Source organism: Aptenodytes patagonicus, chromosome 5 (genome assembly GCF_965638725.1).
Source record: "Aptenodytes patagonicus chromosome 5, bAptPat1.pri.cur, whole genome shotgun sequence".
In the NCBI taxonomy this organism is placed as follows: Eukaryota; Metazoa; Chordata; class Aves; order Sphenisciformes; family Spheniscidae; genus Aptenodytes; species Aptenodytes patagonicus.
The window spans coordinates 8,766,876-8,787,244 of record NC_134953.1 but is presented as its reverse complement, the minus strand read 5'-3'; the positions used below and the strand labels follow the sequence as shown (position 1 = coordinate 8,787,244).

At 42.2% G+C, this 20,369-nt stretch overlaps 1 protein-coding gene and 1 long non-coding RNA gene across 4 annotated transcripts in view; both read left to right on the top strand.

Moving 5' to 3' along the window:
• The window catches only part of ADK (adenosine kinase), a 306,651-nt gene that overhangs the window by 5,016 nt on the left and 281,266 nt on the right, over positions 1–20,369 (top strand). For 2 of the 3 annotated variants that reach the window (XM_076338471.1, XM_076338469.1), the window contains exon 2: positions 10,984–11,058. In XM_076338471.1, the coding sequence (XP_076194586.1) occupies positions 10,984–11,058 (75 nt within the window). Of the gene's footprint in view, positions 1–4,002; positions 4,089–10,983; positions 11,059–20,369 lie in introns of those variants that run through there. The other variant, XM_076338470.1, reaches the window with a different exon arrangement.
• Positions 2,773–3,294, top strand: LOC143160615 (uncharacterized). The gene is made up of 2 exons (XR_012995420.1): positions 2,773–2,915; positions 3,010–3,294. It is a non-coding gene; the product is annotated as an uncharacterized LOC143160615 (long non-coding RNA).

Below are 20,369 nucleotides of genomic sequence, written 5' to 3'. Positions count from 1 at the left end.
GTTAGTATTTGCTGGCAATGTGTTGGAAGAGCTTATCTTCTCAAAAAAAGTAAATTGAACTTGCAGATACAATGTGAACACTATGTTTTCTCAAGGCTGTTCATTTTCTATTTACATAAATTGCTTCTTAAATAATTTAAATTTACATACTAATATTGTTTATATAATAAATATCAAAGCATTTTGTGTGAAGGAGAGAAGTCTTTGGGTATTACTCAGAATTCAGTGAAGGGAAAGGGATTTTTTCCATTTTGAACTATAATCATTTCTGTGATGATTGTTTGACTACAGTCAAAGCTGCTCCACACTTGAAGGATATGGTAGCATAAAGCTACTTGCTGGCTTTGTGCTACTTTGGGATTTAATTTACAGTGAAAGATTTTTGTGGGTTTTTTTTTCCTTGTACATCCAGTGGTAAAAAGCAGTTGTAACTGTCTCAAGGGCTAGGCTATTTGACTAGAGTAAGATAGAAAAACTGTATAGCTGTCTGCAATATGATGAAGACTTAGCAGATTTATAGACTTTCCTTTGCTCTTACAGCTGTATGGTCTGTGAAGCTGCATTATGCTACGGAATTTTAAAATAATAAAAAAAAATCTTTTTAATACTTTGCAAATAGATCCATGCAAGATAAAAATACGTCTTATTTTATGTTGCAAAATACGATATTCTCTCTGTAGAAGTTTTCAAAACAACCACTGCTCTAGTAGAAAATACACGCAAGCTCTGCAAAATGCTGTTATTGAAAGAGAATTTGTGGGCTTTCTGCTTGCTAGTCCCATTTTATAATGTCTGCTGAAGCTATTATGTAAAGATCATCCTTCTGTCTTGCAAAGATAGAATAGTGGGCAGCTTATCTAAGACTAACCTTAGTTTTGTACTTTGAAGAAATCGAGTGAAATATGGGGGTTAATGGAGAACTTTTGGTTTATGTATTGTAAACTGGACGATTTATACCAAATATTTGCGATGTAAAACGTAACACAATAGTCCAGGACTAAGGCCTAGATTTCCTGTATCTTGGATACACAAGTTACAAATGTATAAAATGTATAGTTTCATGGATTACTTCAATAAAGTGCAATTTTAAATGTTCTCATATGCTTACCTGTTGTTATATCAGGTAGGGGTGCAGTTCACTTTTAATTCATACTGTGCTTGAAAGGAAGCATTTTAGTGACATCGCCTGAGGAATAATTGTTCATCATACGTAGAGGAACTCATATGGTCATGAAGATCTCTTCCTTACTGTATAGTAACAGAAGCAGTTGAGAGAAATTGTGGCTAGACCCTGACAGGTATTACGTATTTTTAGATGCAAAAGCTGTGAATTCCACATTTCTCTCAGGGATTTCTGAAGCCAAAACACGTGCGAAGGCACAGGTCAGCTGCTCCACGCAAGCAGAGCAAGTTTGGAAAGTGTCAGGGAGGCTGAGCTGTGACTACGAGTCGAACTTGTGGCACAAGCATCATAAAGTTGATCTATGAATGACCATAAGCAATAAATGACCATTTTTCCAGGGATACCCTGGTTGCTGTCGCTCCACTTACGTGTCATTTCCCTGGCAAATGACCAAAAAAGCCATAGGGGTAGGTGATGCCTTGAAGACGTCAGTAACAGTAGAACCTGCGGGTATGTGATAGTACAAGCAAGATGACTGGGCACTTGGGAATAGCTGGAAGTTCATAAAGTACTATTGACAAATGCTGTTGAGGTGTCATACATGCTATTTCATGAAAGGCTGTTTTATTTTTTAGAAAAACACCCTTTTGATCCTATCTTGCTGAACTGGTAAAAAGTTAGAAACATTTGATGGTACCTCATTTGGACTCTAGCTTAATTTTCGTAATATGCAGTTGTATGTTACAAATTACTATAAATGTAGATCATGTTAATGCATTATATCTGTTTTCCTTTACATATTCTTATGTGCTTGTTAAAGCCAGGCAATTATTTGTGAGGGAATCTACATCTTGATTTTTTAAAAAATGGATTTATTATTTAAAATACAGTGATGGGACCAACAAGACCAAGCTGTGTTACCACTATTGTTGTATTTATCTGTGATGGGATTCCCCCCCCCCCCCCTTTTCAGTTTCAAAACAGAGGTTTGGCTATTAGGCACTGAAATTGTTGAACTAGGAGTCATCTATTGTTCAACATGGATCAGAGGATACGGCCATTATATATCCAAATATAGTATTTACATTTTGTTAGCGTTCAAAATCCTCCATCAGGATTTGGGGACTTGTTGTACTGTGTGTTGCAAAAGTAAGAGTATGGATGTGTTTCCCACTCCAATTAGTTTGACTTTTCAAGACCCCTGACACACTTCAATAACGAGAATTTTGTAGCTGGTGACTAATTTTTGAGTGTCCAGTTTGGAGAACCTATGAAACTTGTCCTACATCTGCTATTGAACATTAATATTCCTGTTACTTCAAGTGACACTATAGGTCCTTGAGCATCATGAACATCTCAAATTTTTGGCATCTTCTCTTCTGACACACCCAAAAATCAGCAAATAGTTAAAAAGTTTGGCTTTAATTTTTCTGAGTACAATATTTCCATTTTGTAGATGAAGAGGAAGGGAAACTAAGGCTAATAACCACATGATTAGGAAGTTGTAAAGTTTAAATATTTAATTAGGGGTGACACAGCAGTACTTAACAGAACAACGTGGGATTCACTTTTGGCAAAAACAACCTCTTCTGACATCAGTTTCATGAATCAGTGTTTCTGGTGCTGGTAAGTTAACAAAGTAAGTGCCAAATCTGCACAGGGTAGCAGTAACTTTGACAGCCAAATGAAGAGCAAGCGGGTAGGACGGGCGAAGCACAGGAACCTGCCTTTACCGACGCTTTTCCTCTCCGATACGGGAGTTCTGCTTGAATGCCAGGCAGACGAGAAAGAGGTTAGGCAACGAAGGGCTGCCCCTTTTTTTTCCCTGTGAACGGCGGCAAGCAGGCCCACATCTCATCGGTGTCTCCGCTCTTGCCCTCTGGCAGGTTGGAAAGATGAGAGTAACGTCCGGTAGCTGCGTACCGCAGGTGGGTGCCAGGCGCTTCAGCAACCCGGCAATAAAATAGATCTCCTCTCTGGAACTAAAGCGAGAGCCCGCATCCGCATGGCTGGCCAGCCCTGCCCCAGCACCCGGTCGCGCAGGGACGCGGTCTGCGTTGGCTGCGGGCGCCGATGCCTGGCGGCGGTGGCCGAGGAGGAAGGCTTCACAGAAAGTCACCTGAGGCGGCGTTCAGGTCGGACCCAACGCACAAATAAAGAGAGTGAAAATGCGTTCTTGTCGAGTGTGTAAAAATCGCGTGTCGGGGGAGGCGTCGGTCAGCGGCCGGGGAGGACGAGTGGTCCTGGAGCGGCGGCGGGCGGACGCCCGGGGAGGGAGCGTGGCCGCTGGCCCGGGGAGCAGCCCCGGCCGGGGGGGGGGGGCGGTTGGGGTCCCCTTGGGAGCGCAGCAGTTCCCACGGCCCCGTGACAGCTGGGGGACAGCGATGCCGGGGGCTCCGCTGGCCATCTTTAATGCGGGCAATACGGTAGAACTCCGCACCTCTTCGGTACCTCGATTAAACACTTTTTTTTAATTAGCGCTGGCGACCATAATTGCCTCCTCGGGCTGGGGGCGGGAGGTGACAGGAGGAGGAGGTGTGTGGGAGGTGCGTGCTCTCTGCCCGTACCAAAGATGGCGGCCAGGGAGCCCGGGGCGCCGGGAGGGCGGTGCCGCCCGGTACCGTGAGCTTCCGAACCGGGGCGCGGGGCCGGTGGCCACGGCGTCCCGAGGCCGCCGCTGCCTCCCCCCGGGGCTCCTCGCGCCCCGCCGCCGCGGAGGGCCCGGGCCCGCCTCCGCCGGCCGCCCAGCCAATGGCGGGACGCGCGGGCGGGCGGGGCGGGGCGGTGGTGCGCGGGTGGGTCGGCCGAGCCGCGGCTGGCGGCTCAGTCGCGGCCGAGGCGGGCGGCGCGCGGGGCGGTAGGCGCGGTGGGCGCAGCTGCCGGCGGGCGCCGGGCGGAGAGGCGACGCCGCTGCTGGCGGGGCTCCGCCGCGGGCGGCCGGGCGGGGAGCCATGCCCACCCTCAGGTAACGCCGAGCCCCGACGCGGCTCCCGCAGCCCAGCCCGGCGCCCCGGGGGAAGGGGCGGCGGGCGCTGATGCGCTCCTGCACGCGGGGCGGGGGCGCCCGGCGCGATATTCCGCCGGAGCTCAGCTCTTCCCTCCTTCTCCACCCGTGTGATTTTAGGGTGCGGGGTCGCGCGGCTTCCCTCCCTCCGTCTCTCTCTCTCTCTCTCTCCCTCCCTCTCTCCCCCCGCCGCGAGTTGGTTTTGCAGCTGCACGCCCCCGCCCCGGGACGAGGAGGGAGAGCCGTGCCGGTCCCCTCCCGGCCCCTCAGCCCGGCGGGCCGCCCGCGCGGCTGGGGGGGGGGGGTCACCTGCTCCCTGGGCGTGCGGAGTTTATTTCTGGCGGGCAGGTGGGCGCGCGCCGGCGTCGCCAACCGCCGCCAACGGTCGCCCCGGCTGCGGGCTCGCGGCGGCGCCGGGCGATGCCGGTCCTCAGCGGCTCGCCCGTCCAGCCAGCCCTGGCGCGGCCGCCCTCCCCTGCCCAGGGGAGAACCCCGAGGAGCGATGCGCCGGGCTGGGCCGGGCTCCCGGCGGTGAACGGCGGGGCGGCGACCGGGGCACGGCCCGGGGGTTTCGTGAGGCGTCGCTCTGCGGCGGTGCCGCTGTCAACGGTAGCGCCTGAGCGCGGGCGGCCACCTTCCGTGGCGGGGTCCCACCCGGGGGGCTGGGAGGGCGGATGTCGTGGGACTCCGGCAGCCGCGTTTGAACCTTAAAGCATCGCTGTAGCGTGCCATGACTGGAACCTAATTTTAAATGAATCCCAAATAATGAGAAGCAGGGTAATAATAACAGGCCAGGCTCTTAGCAGTCTGTTGGAACTGCGGTGGTGTCAGTTTGTCAGCGGTAACTGAAGGATGACAAACCCTTTACGTTCAGCGAAAGGAATTACTATGACGAGTTTTACTTCCTAAAATGCTTCATCTTAAGATGGGGTGGTATTGTGGTCACCTTCATCACGTAGTTATTTTGATCGGTCCTTCAGTTGCTAAAGAAATGCCAAAAATTACAGACTCCAAGCTCAGTGATCATTTGAGGCAACTCTCCCATCTCCACCCTCAAAACTCAGTGTATCAGATTTCACCCTGTTTCTGACCGAGGAGTACAGATGGTAACTCTTTGAAATTGCAGTAGTATCTCCCTGTTGGAGCTTGTGGAGTTAGCGAGGCTGCGTAAGGAGCTGGGTAGTGGTGGAACAGTTTTGTTTTTTTTTCTGCGGCAGCCTGGCTTACAGAAGGCCAAGGCTTTTAGGCTTGGCTTCTAGGTTGGAACCTGTGAACGTGTCACCCTAGAAGACTATGAAAGTTTCATAATGAATGAAATCTTCACTGAAGATACTCCTCTAAGTCAGTATGTAAACATGTAACTCCTTAGCCAAATATTGCCTTTACTTAAGACCTAAGTAAGGAAAGCACGTGAGCAGTCCTACAGGCTACTTGTATGTTTAAGATCTATACACTAAAGTGATTTGCTGACGAATGATGCAAGGGAAATTGTCTAAACTGTGGAATCGTGGAATAATAGTTCTGAGGTACTTCTAGCATCGGACAAGGTTAACAGTAAATGTCATCATATTCACTTACATTTATGTTGCATAGGTAAGTGGGATGAGAGAAGGATGTTCTTAGTCGAGAGCTTATAGCTATTCAAATGCTATGAATCTGGTACTATTGCTGTTTTGTTTTAACTACATGTATAAATGATTTTTGATAAATTCAAATCTTGTGTTATATGGGGTTTAACTGTGTTCCTCTGTGACTGAAATGGATATGCTGAGAACAGGCTTAGAACATGCCTTGTTTGGCCTTACTTTTAAGGGCATAATCAAACCCTATAGAAATACTAACATTTTAGATCTTAGGAAACCATATCTTCTATTTGTAAATGGAAGACTAGGCATACAGCAGGCTGTCATGCAATTGGGACACCCAGACATCCCAATCATCTTTTATTCGGGCTTTCTGACTGTAAAGTATCTTAGCATAAGAATTTAATATTAAGTGTGCATTACAGCTGCACAGCAGTATGAGGCTGTTATAGAGCAATAAAAAAGGTGAAATTTTCAACTTGGCTTCCTTCACTACTAATTACTTACGTAGATGAGAAAATTTTTGCAGCAATTAACAAGAAAAAAATATGAAATGTTTTTTTAAGAAATAATGGGATATCTTTTTTTTTTTTTAAGCAAGACATGCCAATATCCAAAGGCTCAAAATATTCGTCTGTCTCTGTGCCAGTAACTAATAATATGCTTTCACTGATATTTTGATGTTGTTCTTCCACTGAAGTGCCCAGCAGCATGGGATGATAACAATATTGTGTGATAGTTAGATACAGTACAGCTAATGTTCAGCAGCCAACTTGAAACAGGACCGTATTTTTTAAAATGCCTGCAGCAGTAGAGCGTTAGTAATGTATAACCATGATATTGGACACAGCTTTCCAGATCATTCAGTTACAGTTAATGTTGTTGACTTCTTAAAAATGATTGAAGGGAAGCTCAGTACTGATGTGGCGCTTTTTGTTTGGTTGGGTTTTTTGTTTTGTTTTCATCCAGTTTGGTTTCATTTCATTACTTCTGCAACTTGTGATGAGAGTAATATGTGAAACACTGGCTATTTGTGAAAAATCAACCATCTTGGCAATCTCCAGACAAATTACCATAATTAGCAGGTGAAGATTTATTTATATTTCATGAATTACATTGCTTGAATTACAGCTCACTCTTCATCTAGTCCAAAGTTAAATGACAAACTCATAAAATATATTGCTTGTTGTCAAGAGTTTAGAATGCAAATGCGGTGTGCATCCAAGCTTTCTGTAAAGTAGGTTACCGTTGTTGCTGTAGTTTTGCCTGCTAGATGGACGGCGTATGTCTGTGTCCAAACAAGTTTTAGATTTGTATGAACATCTTATTCTTAGTTTAGAGTTTAAAAAGTATATATACTGTTCATATATATCTGTACTCTTGTGTGTATGTGTATGCATATATGTACACACACATACATACTGTGTATAGTCAATTATATGCCTTTAATTTGTGCAGGTGGAGGAGTTGTCACTTGTTTCTTGAAGAGCTGAGCCAAATATTCTTTTGCAGTAGGTTAGTCGAGTTAAGCAAGAAGATCCTTCTCAGATAATTAGGTACCAGTACTCCTGTGCAAGAGGAGGGACTGGAGAGAGTCAAGGAGGCTGTAGAGTACATAAGTGTTTGTTCTATGTCTGTTGCAGAGATGTGTTTCCCAAATAACCTATGTATTGTGAAAGCTCACGTTTCAGCAAACTATTGCTGCTTCCTCACTATGTTTTATGTCTAGCTGGTTGGAAATAATCCATGAAATTTGAATCAATGCTGGTGTCCAGTGTGACTGAACAGCAAACATCAGGCCAGTAAGTTTCACATGTACTGCTGAAAGTGTAAAACTTGCCGAGAATGTAACAGTTTGATATCTCAGTTTCTTGCTCCGCAGACTTGTAAATTTAGCATTCTCCAGGATCCTAAATATTATGTTTAATTTTATGCTTTTACAATATGTGGCTTTACAGAGTATATGTGATTTTTTTTATTATTTTATTTTTACAGAGGAGCAAACTGTAGCCAAGTAACTGCTATACCTCATGTTGGGCCACAAAAAAGCTCAATAGTGTAACAGTGCAGATACTTTGCAGCCCCTCCAGACGGGAAGGGTGATTTGCACTGCACTGAAATGTAGCCAATGTTGGGTTAATCAGGTTGAACATGCTAAGGATTTACACAGCCAAGTATTTCTCTTTAACGGTAGGAACACTGGACTTTCCACATTGTGGTTCACAAAGCTTGTATTAGAAAACGCTGATCATAGTGGTGATCTTAAATGTCTGCTTAAACTTGTTGAATTTTTTAAAATTTGTGATTTGGAAAGAGATTGTTTAGACTCTTCCCATTTTGCCCAGAAAGGTATTTTTTGCCAAATGCAGTGTCAGTTAAGGAATGACACAACTACAGTCTCCAGTACAAATGGAGTGTATGGATCCTTCTCCTTTTTGCCAATGGAATGTTAATATCTAGCTTTAAGCATGGAAGTTCTAGTACCTTGGGACTTAGTTAATTCAAACATCTAGCTGAAACAACCAAAAATGTAGAAATACATGTTAGCTGAAAACACAAGGCTAGCTACTGGTATATATTAGCTCATGTATTTAGATTATTTGCAAAAATAAGTTGTGTTATAACCTGTGTACCTCTTTTCTTCATAGAAGTCAAACAGTTAACGTACTCAAAGTTTTACGTGTTTGAAAAGCTGTCAAGTTCTGCTATCCTGCATTTGGTTGTGAGAAACAACTATGCTGAAGTTGGGGAGAGTTTGCCCAGAAGTTTCAGGGGAATGTTTCTGAACATACACTTACTAGTCCAGTGATAGCTACCTTGGCTTTTAAAACTTTCTACCCCAGATGGCACCCTACTGCACAGCCTCTGGAATACTTGAATGGGGATGATTATAGAATACCGTGGGAGAAGGAAGGCTTGGGGATGGAACAGGACTTGTTGTATGTGATGTAAAGAGCTGCCTGGATTAAAAGGCACTGAAAGTGCTAGTTCCTGCTGCTGATGACATATTAGGAGTTTGTATGCATATTATTGGCTTCTGTGTATGCTAAACCAGTAGAAAGTTGCTCTCGGGCTGCTTCAAGTATATTGACCAGTATGTTCTGCAGCCTGCAGCTTGTTAAATGTTTGGTAGCTTCTAATTCACTTTTCCATTGAGCAAGGTGACTTCTTCATAGGTAGTGACCTCAACATGTCAGCTGTATTTCAGAGAGTTTTTAAAGTACAGCTGCCGTTTTCTGGCATACCATACACTTACATGCTGATACTTGTCGTATATAGAAGTTATCCAGGACATGCCTTTTTTTCTTAAGTGTGGGTATAAAATTATTGATGTGTAGAATTTCACAGAAAGTGAGAATCAGCTAAATATCAAGTACAGGAGCATGCAGTTTGGGACAAATCTGCATTCAGCACTCTTAGAATTCTGACTTGTTCATTCATTGTCCTGCAATACTACTGATGCAATACTTAGTTTTTAAAATGGAGAGAATGTCCTGTCTTGGGGCTCCAACTGCAATCCCCTTTATCCTTATGTCTTCTTAACTGTCATCTGGCTCTCCCTCTTCTTTTCTTCTAGCTAGATTTAACTTACGGTTATGCTATTTAGAAGACTCAGTACTACTTTTCACACTGATAAAAGCATTTAGTGAGTCTTATAGGTAACATCTGCTTAGTAAAAACCTATCTTAGTTAGGAGTGAGCTGGATTTCTGGCTCCGTCTTCACAAAGCTGTCTTCCACGTTTCACTTACAGTGAAATGGGCTGTAAAGGCCTGTCTTCAAAGCTACAAGAAAAATAGGATACTTAAAGCATGGTTTGCTGTGTCTCAGTATCAAGGTTATTAATCATGTTTTCCACTTCTTCATTTCTGGACTTCAGAATTTAGCATTTAATGGAGGCTAATGTGGCATTGTAAAGAGGAAGAAGTTTGACTGTGTACTTCTTGGCAAGTAGCTTCAAATTTGACAAATGTTTGTCAGCTAAGGGCTTTTCATAGCAATTGTGAGAGGAAGTAAGTGAGTTTCCAACCTCTGTTGGACACAATTAATGAGATTGTTCCATATCATCTCCTTTCTGCTTGTTTTATATTCTTTTTTTCTTATCCTGCTGAGTAGAAATTAATGAAATCTATCATTTAGTAGGCAGATGTCGAGTCTCTAAAACATTCATCTTGCTCCAAATGGGCCAGAACAATTGAAAACTCACTCACTTTCTTTGAGATTCAGCTGACACTGTTATGCAGCTTTGGATAAACTGCAGATAAACTTTGGATCCAACTGCAGTGTTACAGTAGTACTTTTTGGGTGATGGAGAGACAGGGAATATGCTTTCTCTGCAAATACTTGATAGAGACATAGTAAAGAGGGAGGTGTATTTGGTAGTCGTACTGAAGCTGCCTTTGGTGGCTAGAGCAAGGGCTTGCCTTGCCAGTTGGAGGCAGCAGGTGTTAGCTTAGCAAGGAATGTGATGGGTTTGGATGTAGTTTTAGGCAGCCCTCGAGAACAGCTGCATTCACTCCTACTTGACACCAGGCCACGTATCTAATCCTTTGGTATTACTGCATTATCACCCAAGTACTTGCTATTCAGGAAAATGTAACACGTGGTTTCTGAATGAATCTTAAAAAAAAAAAAAAAGTTAAAGCCAGCTCTTTCAGCTGTTTACAGTATCTCTGATGTCTTGTTTTTATGTGGCAGAAGTCATGGTAATGAATTTCTAATTGATTAAGAAGTACATACATTCTTATCAGTAGACAGCTACACCGTTTAAGATGGCTGACAATGCAGAATCCATAGTCTCTTAATTTCAGTTTATTAAAACAGACTTAAACTGTGCATTATTGGTCAGTAGCAGAGTAAACCCAGCAACTAAGTCTGTTCACTGAAATTCTTATAACCTGGTCTGATGCTCCCCCTGTCTAAAATCTGGTACTACAACTTGAATGCAGTCCTTTAAAGCTACAGAATGTGTCATGCAGCTCTAATTCTTTATCTGAGTGAATGATAGCTTTGCAGAATATATACCTTTATGTATTCTTGACTGCTTGCAGTCTGTATATTGATCAAAGAAGATTATTGTAGGATGATACTTCACTCAAATCTGACTCTGTCTGTGTGCCAGGTCTCCATGTGACTACTGCGCTGGGCAAAATGTGAATCTTCTTCTTCCATAGCTGTATTCAAGAAAAACTTTTCTCTCTAATAAAAAATGTCTTCAACATAGAAACATTAAACTAACGCTAAGCTGACTTGAAATAATTGATTCTCTTACAGTGAAAATGTCCTGTTTGGAATGGGAAATCCTCTGCTTGATATCTGTGCAGTTGTGGACAAGGACTTCCTTGACAAGTAAGTCTTGACTCTTTTTTTTTTTTATGTCAGTTTTGTTTCCACAATGATCCCTATAAATAAACGGCGGACTACCTGCTTGTTTAATGCTAAGTTTGTGCTGATCTCTGTGGGATTTTGGCCTTATGCTGAAAGAAGCCAACGTTGTATCAGTTTGATTGTTCTAGCTGTATGAAGCTGTGGTGGTGGTGTCAATGAAAAACTTCAGTGTTTTCATGTGGTTTTGGTATTTACTGTTTTCTATCAATTATTTATTCTAGTCTCTTCATGCTGTCTTTGCTAGCCTTTAATTGGAAGCAATCGTCAATGTCAGTAAGATGTAGGTAGCTCTTGTATGAATATTTGTGTGCTACTGCTGATGTATTACAGCACTCTTTTCTTTCTTCAGTGATGACTTTGGGGCAAATAAGCCATTTCTGTAACACACCAAGAAAAGTTGTGCAAGTGTACCTTTTCTTTTAATATTCCAATTTATCAGTCAAGAACAGGACCATGTGGTCTGTTATCTTGCTTAAGCCTAGTTGTTATGCTACCATCCATATAACCGTATCGCTGAATTGCTGTTGGCATTAAGCTTACTCGTTCTCTGATCAGCTTAGAGATGTGTCTTTTCAAGAGGTGTAAAATATAGTTGCTCTTTTAAATCCTTCTGCATGAGTTCACTTTTTCCAGTTGTTGCCGCTTTGTTTCTCTTGTTTGCAAGTGATCAGTAAGTTGATTTCATCTTTCAGAGTGCTCACAATTCTTTGTTTAATTTTTAAAGTGCTAGTAATTTTTTTCTCTAGTTGTTCTTCTAGTTATTCTTGATCCAGTATTCCCATTAATAAATTTCACATCACCAACTAAAGAACAGGTGCAGAGTTTTTACTTGTGATTGTGTACTGTCAGCCACAAATCTTTTGTTCTGAAGCTTTTAATAATAGCAATAATTTGTTTTGCAACGGATATTTTATCACTCAAGTTTTATCTAAAGGTGTGTTTAAGTGAGAGCCTGAATATTATAAGCTGGAGGCAAAAGACAAGAATGTAATGGAGTGTATCAATCTCAAAAACATCTGGAACTTTGAACATTCAGGATGTAGACTTGATTTCTGAAAAAGTAAATTATTCTGATGTAATTCTCTGCCTTATGTTTCTACTGAAATAACTTGAAAAACCAGTCCCTGAACATAAGTAATGACTCCGCCCCCAACCCAACAATACCCCCCAACTAATCCTTACAAATTGCTGTTGTAAAAGAGGTGGTGGGATCTGTACTGCAGCAGTGAAATCCTGCAAGAGTGCGTTGTGCTTTTCACTGGACCTGATATGCTTTGCAGAATTCAATTTAATTTTAAAATTAGAAGTATTATGTACTCAAATTTGAGTCCTGTCAGACAAGTTAAATTATCTCCTGGAACAGCATGTGCTCTGTGAGCATTTCTTTACTGCCAAAATGCCTTTGTGGAGTATTGCATTATTTAAAGCAATAAGCAGTCCTCCAACAACAGTTTCACAGGGGGCTTGCTGATAGTGTGATAGCTCTGGTAATAACCTGAAAACTGCTTGTCTTCTTCGCACGCACCTGATTTTATTTCTAGTTCCCTATTTATGAGTGTGTGCATAGTAGTCCATTTAACAAACAGACAAGCATGTTTCTACTCTTAAGTCCAATTACCTTTTGCAATACTTCCTGAAATGAGAATGAAATCCCATGCTTCCTCAGCTTGTGAAGGGAGATAAAATAGCAAACCTAGCTGTAGAACAACTGCTAGAATAAAGTTCTCTATTCAAATGCTGCAGGGAGGTGCAAGAATGTAGATATTTCAGGACTGTGAAGCATTTGACAGAGAAGTTGTCAATCATACCAGCCTAGTCTCTCTGTTTTTTCTTGTCAAACACCATGTGCATCCATCTCTAGCCACGTAGTGTCAGCTCTTGGTATCTTGGCAGTGATCAAGTAACTCTGGAGTCTGTGTCTCACCTCTTGAACTGGATGGGCATGTTTAATGGGGCCATCAAGCCAGCTGGGCTCTGACTTGAGAAGGTAGCTTAGTAAAATGAGGAAAGAGTTTAAGTAAACACCCATAAGAATTTTAAATATTTAACTTTTTCACTGTTTCTGTTAGTTTATCCTCCTCTCTTGTATAACCAGTTTTAAGAGTAAATACTTTTGTTCAGAATAAAGGACTTGATGTTGCAAGTTTAATCAATGTATATTGTCAATGAAATGAGGGAGTATTAAAATGAGTCCTGTAACCAGATTATTTTTGTAACTTCTATTAAGAAAATGCAAATGGAAACAGCGTAAGATTGTGTAGGAAGTCTCAAGTGGTCCTTTTAACAATATTTAAATGGCCTACAATTCATGTTATAAATAAACCTGAAAATAAATACTTAATGCAGTCCTACCCTGGCAGATTTGAAACAGCTTGCTGCCATGTAATACTGGTTTGAGGAAACGAGCAGTATTGGAGAGTTGGGTGGGTGTTTTTGGCTTGGGTTGTTAGCACAGCCTTGTCTCCTTTCTTTGAAGGTGGATTTTGGTTTAATCTGGGCTCCAAAGTCTTTCGCTCTCTTGACAAGTTTTGGAAAGCTTTAACCCTTTCCTAGACTATTTCTAGGACAGATGGTCATAATTTATATCACAACAGAACTTCACTGTGCCCGTCTGAGCTTTTCAGACCACATTGGCAGTCTGGCATTATCTGAGCCAGAGAAGCTTTGGCCTCTGTCAGGTAGTTATGTTTTCTGGGTCTCATTTCTTATCGCTCTTCAGGGAGACAATCTGAAAAAGTGTTAGCAATGTTGATGGCACTGTTGAAAGCTGGTGATACCCAAAACCACTTCAGTTTCTGTTCACAGAGCTGGAGAGCAGTCTTGAAGTAAATATAATCCATTGTATGTCCTTTGTTTTTCTGAGTATCTGCATGAAACAAATATCAGAAATACCCTTTTTTTTTGGGGGGTGGTGTCTCCTTTTAATTTGCATTAACTACATAACCTAACAGTATTTTTGTTTAATTTTTCTAGAATACAGATACTTACTCAAAGAGCAGCTTTTTATGGGTGGAAGGGGAAAGAATAGAAAAAGGATTGATGCTTTGTGGGTGAATTGCTAACTATAGCTACACTAATCTGCGAAAGTAACTTTGCTAACAGGTATTCATTAAAGCTTTTGGTGTACTTGGTTCTACCTGTGACATTTAACAGGAATGATTCCTTTGCCTGCTGAATCTGTAACAGGCATTTAATAATAACTTAATCTACACTACGTATATTAAACTCTAATAAAGCGGGCAAAGAAATTCTGATTAACATGGCAGTGATGTTTTAAGACTCCATAGAAACTCAGTACTGCTGACTCCTGTAAATACTCCAATGTCCTGCTGTTAAAGTTAGGAGATGGCATCTGTTTCATTGCTCCCCCTAGAGCACTCTGTTTTGCAAATATTTAGTTTTTTAACATTTATCTAACTATGGTTAATTCTTAGGCTGTAGAGATCTGGTCATTACTTGTCACCTCAAGTGCACATCCAGCGGTTGAGAAGTGTGTGTTCACAGAATGGACAACTGTTCTCTTGCTGTTGTCTAACATTTGGGTCTATGACTGCATGAATTGAGGAGGTGGAAAGAATCATTATTGACAAATTCATGTTGACAGAATTATTATGCTACTCTTGGAACTTCTAAATATGTGAAAACCTTGTGTCTTCCCTAATTAGCCAGTGAGAAGGTGAGGAAAATATTTGTAATTGCCAGCACCTGTATAAGCATGTAAACTTATAAAATATTTCAGCCCATGCTCTTACAAAGGAGTGGAGATATAGGGGAAATTATGATATATGTTCTATTTCTCACATCAAAGTTAAGGATGCTTATTGCATTATTTCAGTCTATTTTCTGGGCTCTTGACCAGAGCAATGATCTCATGAAGTGAGGTATGTTTACTAGTCTGGATGCTGAATTCCATTGTATTTGTCATCTCCAGACTGCTTATTTGATCACCATCGTTGTCCAGGATTACAAGCTGCTATTTGATTTACTTAGAATCATAGAATCATTTAGGTTGGAAAAGATCTCTAAGATCATCGAGTCCAACCGTCAACCCAACACCACCATGTCCACTAAACCATGTCCCTAAGCGCCTCATCTACGCGTCTTTTAAATACTTCCAGGGATGGGGACTCCACCACTTCCCTGGGCAGCCTGTTCCAATGTTTCACCACTCTTTCAGTAAAGAAATTTTTCCTCACATCCAATCTAAACCTCCCCTGGCACAACTTGAGGCCATTTCCTCTCGTCCTATCGCTTGTTACTTGGGAGAAGAGACCGACCCCCACCTCGCTACAACCTCCTTTCAGGTAGTTGTAGAGAGCGATGAGGTCTCCCCTCAGCCTCCTTTTCTCCAGGCTAAACAACCCCAGTTCCCTCAGCCGCTCCTCATCAGACTTGTTCTCCAGACCCCTCACCAGCCTCGTTGCCCTTCTCTGGACACGCTCCAGCACCTCGATGTCCTTCTTGTAGTGAGGGGCCCAAAACTGAACACAGTATTCGAGGTGCGGCCTCACCAGTGCCGAGTACAGGGGCACGATCACTTCCCTACTCCTGCTGGCCACACTATTTCTGATACAGGCCAGGATGCCATTGGCCTTCTTGGCCGCCTGGGCACACTGCCGGCTCATGTTCAGCCGGCTGTCGACCAACACCCCCAGGTCCTTTTCCGACAGGCAGCTTTCCAGCCACTCTTCCCCAAGCCTGTAGCGCTGCATGGGGTTGTTGTGGCCGAAGTGCAGGACCCGGCATTTGGCCTTGTTGAACCTCATACAGTTGGCCTCTGCCCATTGATCCAGCCTGTCCAGGTCCCTCTGCAGAGCCTTCCTACCCTTGAGCAGATCAACGCTCCCGCCCAACTTGGTGTCGTCTGCAAACTTACTGAGGGTGCACTCAATCCCCTCATCCAGATCATCGATAAAGATATTGAACAAGACCGGCCCCAGTACTGAGCCCTGGGGAACACCGCTTGTGACCGGCCGCCAACTGGATTTGACTCCATTCACCACAACTCTCTGGGCCCGGCCGTCCAGCCAGTTTTTGACCCAGCGCAGAGTACACCTGTCTAAGCCGTGAGCCGCCAGCTTCTCGAGGAGAATGCTGTGGGAGACGGTGTCAAAGGCCTTGCTGAAGTCCAGGTAGACCACATCCACAGCCTTTCGCTCATCCACTAGGCGGGTCACCTGGTCATAGAAGGAGATCAGGTTGGTCAGGCAGGACCTGCCTTTCATGAATCCGTGCTGGCTAGGCCGGATCCCCTGGTTGTCCCGCTCGTGCCTTGTGAGCGCCCTCAAGATGAACCGCTCCATAATCTTCCCCAGCACCGAGGTCAGGCTGACAGGCCTGTAGTTCCCCGGATCCTCCTTCCGGCCCTTCTTGTAGATGGGCGTCACATTGGCAAGCCTCCAGTCATCAAACTTACCGGTTGTCAAAGCAGCCGAGTCTTTTTCTCCTTGTGTGTTTTTGGTTTTTTTCCTCCTTAAAATCAGGGTCTATGGCAATCTTTGCACAAGTTCATTGAAGGTGCTCAGTAAAGGTCTGTAGTTTTTAATAGCCTTCGTGTCCTGTATCATCTGCTCGTTAGTTCTCTTCTCTGCCTTCTCTGTGACATTGTTGTAAATACAAACTATCTGTAAACCAAGAAATGGGTTTATGTTCTTTTTACTCTTCACTGGGAAAACAGGTTTGAAGAAATGAGAGAGGAAGAATGAATGGGGTCTTCGAAGTGTGTTTGTGTTTTGGAGAGGTGGTGATGGTTAATGTATGAAAAGAGAATATCATCACACTGAAGGAAGAAATGCTGTCATTTTGATCTGTAATGTCACAAGTATGGGTATGGATCTCCTGCAGCGTGCTACTAACTTGTCTGCAGCATTGAAAGTGGTTGGGTGGTTACTGGAGATTCCAAGATGCCTGGTCATTCTGTACCTTTCCTTGCTGCAGAGTAGTGTTGGAGGGTGATGGATTAGTTAAGCACAAACTTTACTAATAGTGCAATGTTGACATCTGGTAAATTAAACTTTCTTGTTTTAGGCTGTTTTAATGCTTGCTGTGATGGAAGTGAAGAAGATGTACATATCTGATCTTTTTTCCACTCTTGTGGGAACTTGGATTATAAATTAGGAAAAGGTTTGAGAAGCAGCTGAAATGAAAAACATCTGCTTACTTGCATTAAATTTAGGTTGGTCTGTATAGCTGTGGCTTTAGTCATTCTACCATGTGTTATTCTTAACATTTTCAGTTTGTCACCTTTGCTTGTATCTAACAGAAGCCTTTGTAACTTCCCATAGCAGAAAAAATCAAAACACCACTCATTCAGGTAACCCTCACAAGGTGGCTAAGGGTCTAAATAGCTTTTACCCAATCAGAAGTGAATCTTTTCCTGTTCACCAAACTCAGGTTTCAACACAGTCTTAAGGCTTCAATGCAAAACAAGCCCTTCCCCAAAAACACACGGTGGAGTGAGCTTGGAGACTGAGAAAGACAAGTGGTGATTCTGTACTAGGAGGTTGCAGGATCACAGAATGCACAAGCTGCAGATACGGACTTTGCTGCCAGATTTAAGTGGGAGAAACACACCCCCCCCCCACCCCACCCCCCCACCCCCACCCCCCCCGAGATTTACAGCTTTTTCAGTTTCACTACTGTGTTTACTTTGTCTTTGTGTGCTTCATCAACCCTCTGGGACAGGTTAATGGGGTTTTGTATTGCTTTGAGTTGGGCATTGTGTTATCTGCCTGTACAGTGCTGAATGTATTGAAAGTACATAGTAATAAGTTTAAAACTTGTCCCTTTTCTTTGAAGATAGTTTTCTATACAATGTTCCATTGTTTCAATAATCCTTGTGAAAGATTGCTACTAAAAGTATCTGTTGCATTGGCTGATTTGGCAGAGAAGCTGAACAGCTGAGGGTTCTTTATTATTACCTTGTGTTTTGAGTTGTATCTGTAGCAGTCAATTTAGCTTACCTCAGGGTCTGACCATAGAACATTGTTGAAACTGTTGAGCCAAATTGCATCATCTGACTGCTGGTGAATTATAAAAAACCTTAAGTGTTTGCTTGCAAAAACTTAAGGTAATGATGGCTGTCTTAAAAAGGTCCTCTCAGTACTAACGTGCCTATAAACTTGATAGCATTCCTGACAACATAATTAGAGCTTTCTACAAGGCTGATAATTTCTCCTAGTGCATTTAGCTAAATGTAGTTTAAATGAGTGAAAGATTTTAATTAACCTCCATTTGGAAAAGGCTATTTGAAGAATCTACCCTGTGCAAGGACAAAGTTCTGCATGAGGAGCTGTGATGTTTTCAGGATATACTGAGCTTGAGCAATGGTTATAGAAGAGCTTGTAACTACTTATTTACCGGTAAAATAGGATGCAACGTGTTCATGAATAGGAAGTATTCCACTCCTTGTTATCTGTTCTCTTTATTGTGTGTTTTCACTTTCTTAACTACTTGCTTAGTAATAAACTGCAAATCATAACTTCATTTTTTAAATTTTCCATTTATTCAGAAAACTTGCTAATTTAATACATGTCACTAGAACATGTCTAGTTCTTGGATTGTTTTCTTTAGAATAACCTTGAGACACCGGACAGACTCACACACACACAGAGCTTATCTGTATTTTCCCTTCACTCCCAAGTAAATATTTGTTTAACAAAACTTTGGGAGTTGCGTTACAAGGCAAATGATGAAATACAGGGTTCCATTTGCCTCCTCAATGCAAACAAGGAACTTTAAGTGAAAGAGCTCTATGAATTAAGTGTCTCTGTTTTTAACTAGGCAATAATATTAAATGAAAAGACCCTTGCTGAAGATGTCTTTGATGGAAAAAGCTGGGTTTCTCAGTAGAGAACTGGAGTTGATCCAAAACCAGATAGTAAAACTTTCTCTTGGGAAGTGGTACTTGCTGTTTGTACTGAAAAACTTTTCATCTTAGAGTTTCCTGATTGCGCAATTGCAAGATCGATTTTTATTTAGGATAAAGTAGATAAAAACTGTGATTCATGTGCTGAGCATGGTTGCAGGCATTCTTTTTAATTACAGGGTAGTAAGATGTGATTTTAATACTGCTTCCCATTCCCATCCTGCTGCTTCAACCCAAAATTTCTAACAGCATAGGAAAGGCTAAAGTTATTTTCTAGTTACTATAGTAATATAGTGAAACAGTTTGATCACTTGTGAACTGAAGAATAGAAAAGTCCAGTCAAAAATTAACAATTATTTGTCACATTCTCAGTTTCTTTAACTGTAGATGAAATTGATTTGTCATCTCTTAGAAAAGATGACTTTTTAATGATAGCATTTTTGAAGTGGTTGGAATACCTTCAGCTTTTTAAAAACTTCAGTTTTTTAAAAAATTAGACATTTAAGTAAACTATAATGCTCCTTACTACTTGATTGTTTTTGCTTCATTCTGGTCAGGCAATTTGCAGTCTCAATAGCTTTTCTTCCCAAGTTACGTCTACCAAGGTGAAGAGGGATTCTGTCCTTCCCTTGAAAGTAAATACTAATTTTTAACATTTCTTTTTAGTAACTTGCTATTTCATCAGGCTATTCCTGAACAATGTGTAAATACCACATCAGTGTTACTGTTAACTGTAACCTAAGTTATGAGGTGCTTATGCTGCTGTTGATCCCTGTTACTACACTTGTGCTCTGCGTCACATAACCACGTCCAGGCCTGCTCTGTGCTTTGCCTCTTCTTGTCCTGTTCCTTTCTGGGGTGTTGGACCTGTGGTCTCTGCTGCAGCCACAGGGAGAGGGCGGAGGCAGCTTGTCTTCCTCTTAATTACTGGTGTTCTTGTTTTCCCTTAGTCAAGGGCTGGGGAAGGGTAAGCCAGCTGTTTGATTGCTATTTTACTTTATTTTTGTCAGGGCAGAACCATCAATACTCCAAGTTACTGGAGACCAAGTCTGTGTTGTAGACTTCATTCCCTAATAAGTTCAGATTAAATGCAGAGCTGGGGACAAAGATCTTTCATTTCACAAACCCCTGATTCCCCCCTTTAATAGGATAATAGAATATTTCAGTAAAACTGTTGTGGTTTTTTTTAACCATTATTATAATGAGATTCAATGATGAGTTCATCAGTCACTGGTGTAGATGTTTGTGCTGTGTGTCCTACTATGCCATTAGATTATTATTTTGAACCTGTACCAAATCCTATAAAACAATGCTGTATCTTTTAGGACAACTCAAAAATTGCACTCAGAAAAGCTCTGTGCCTTTGCAAGCTGCATGAATTAATTTTAACATACAAATTATCTTC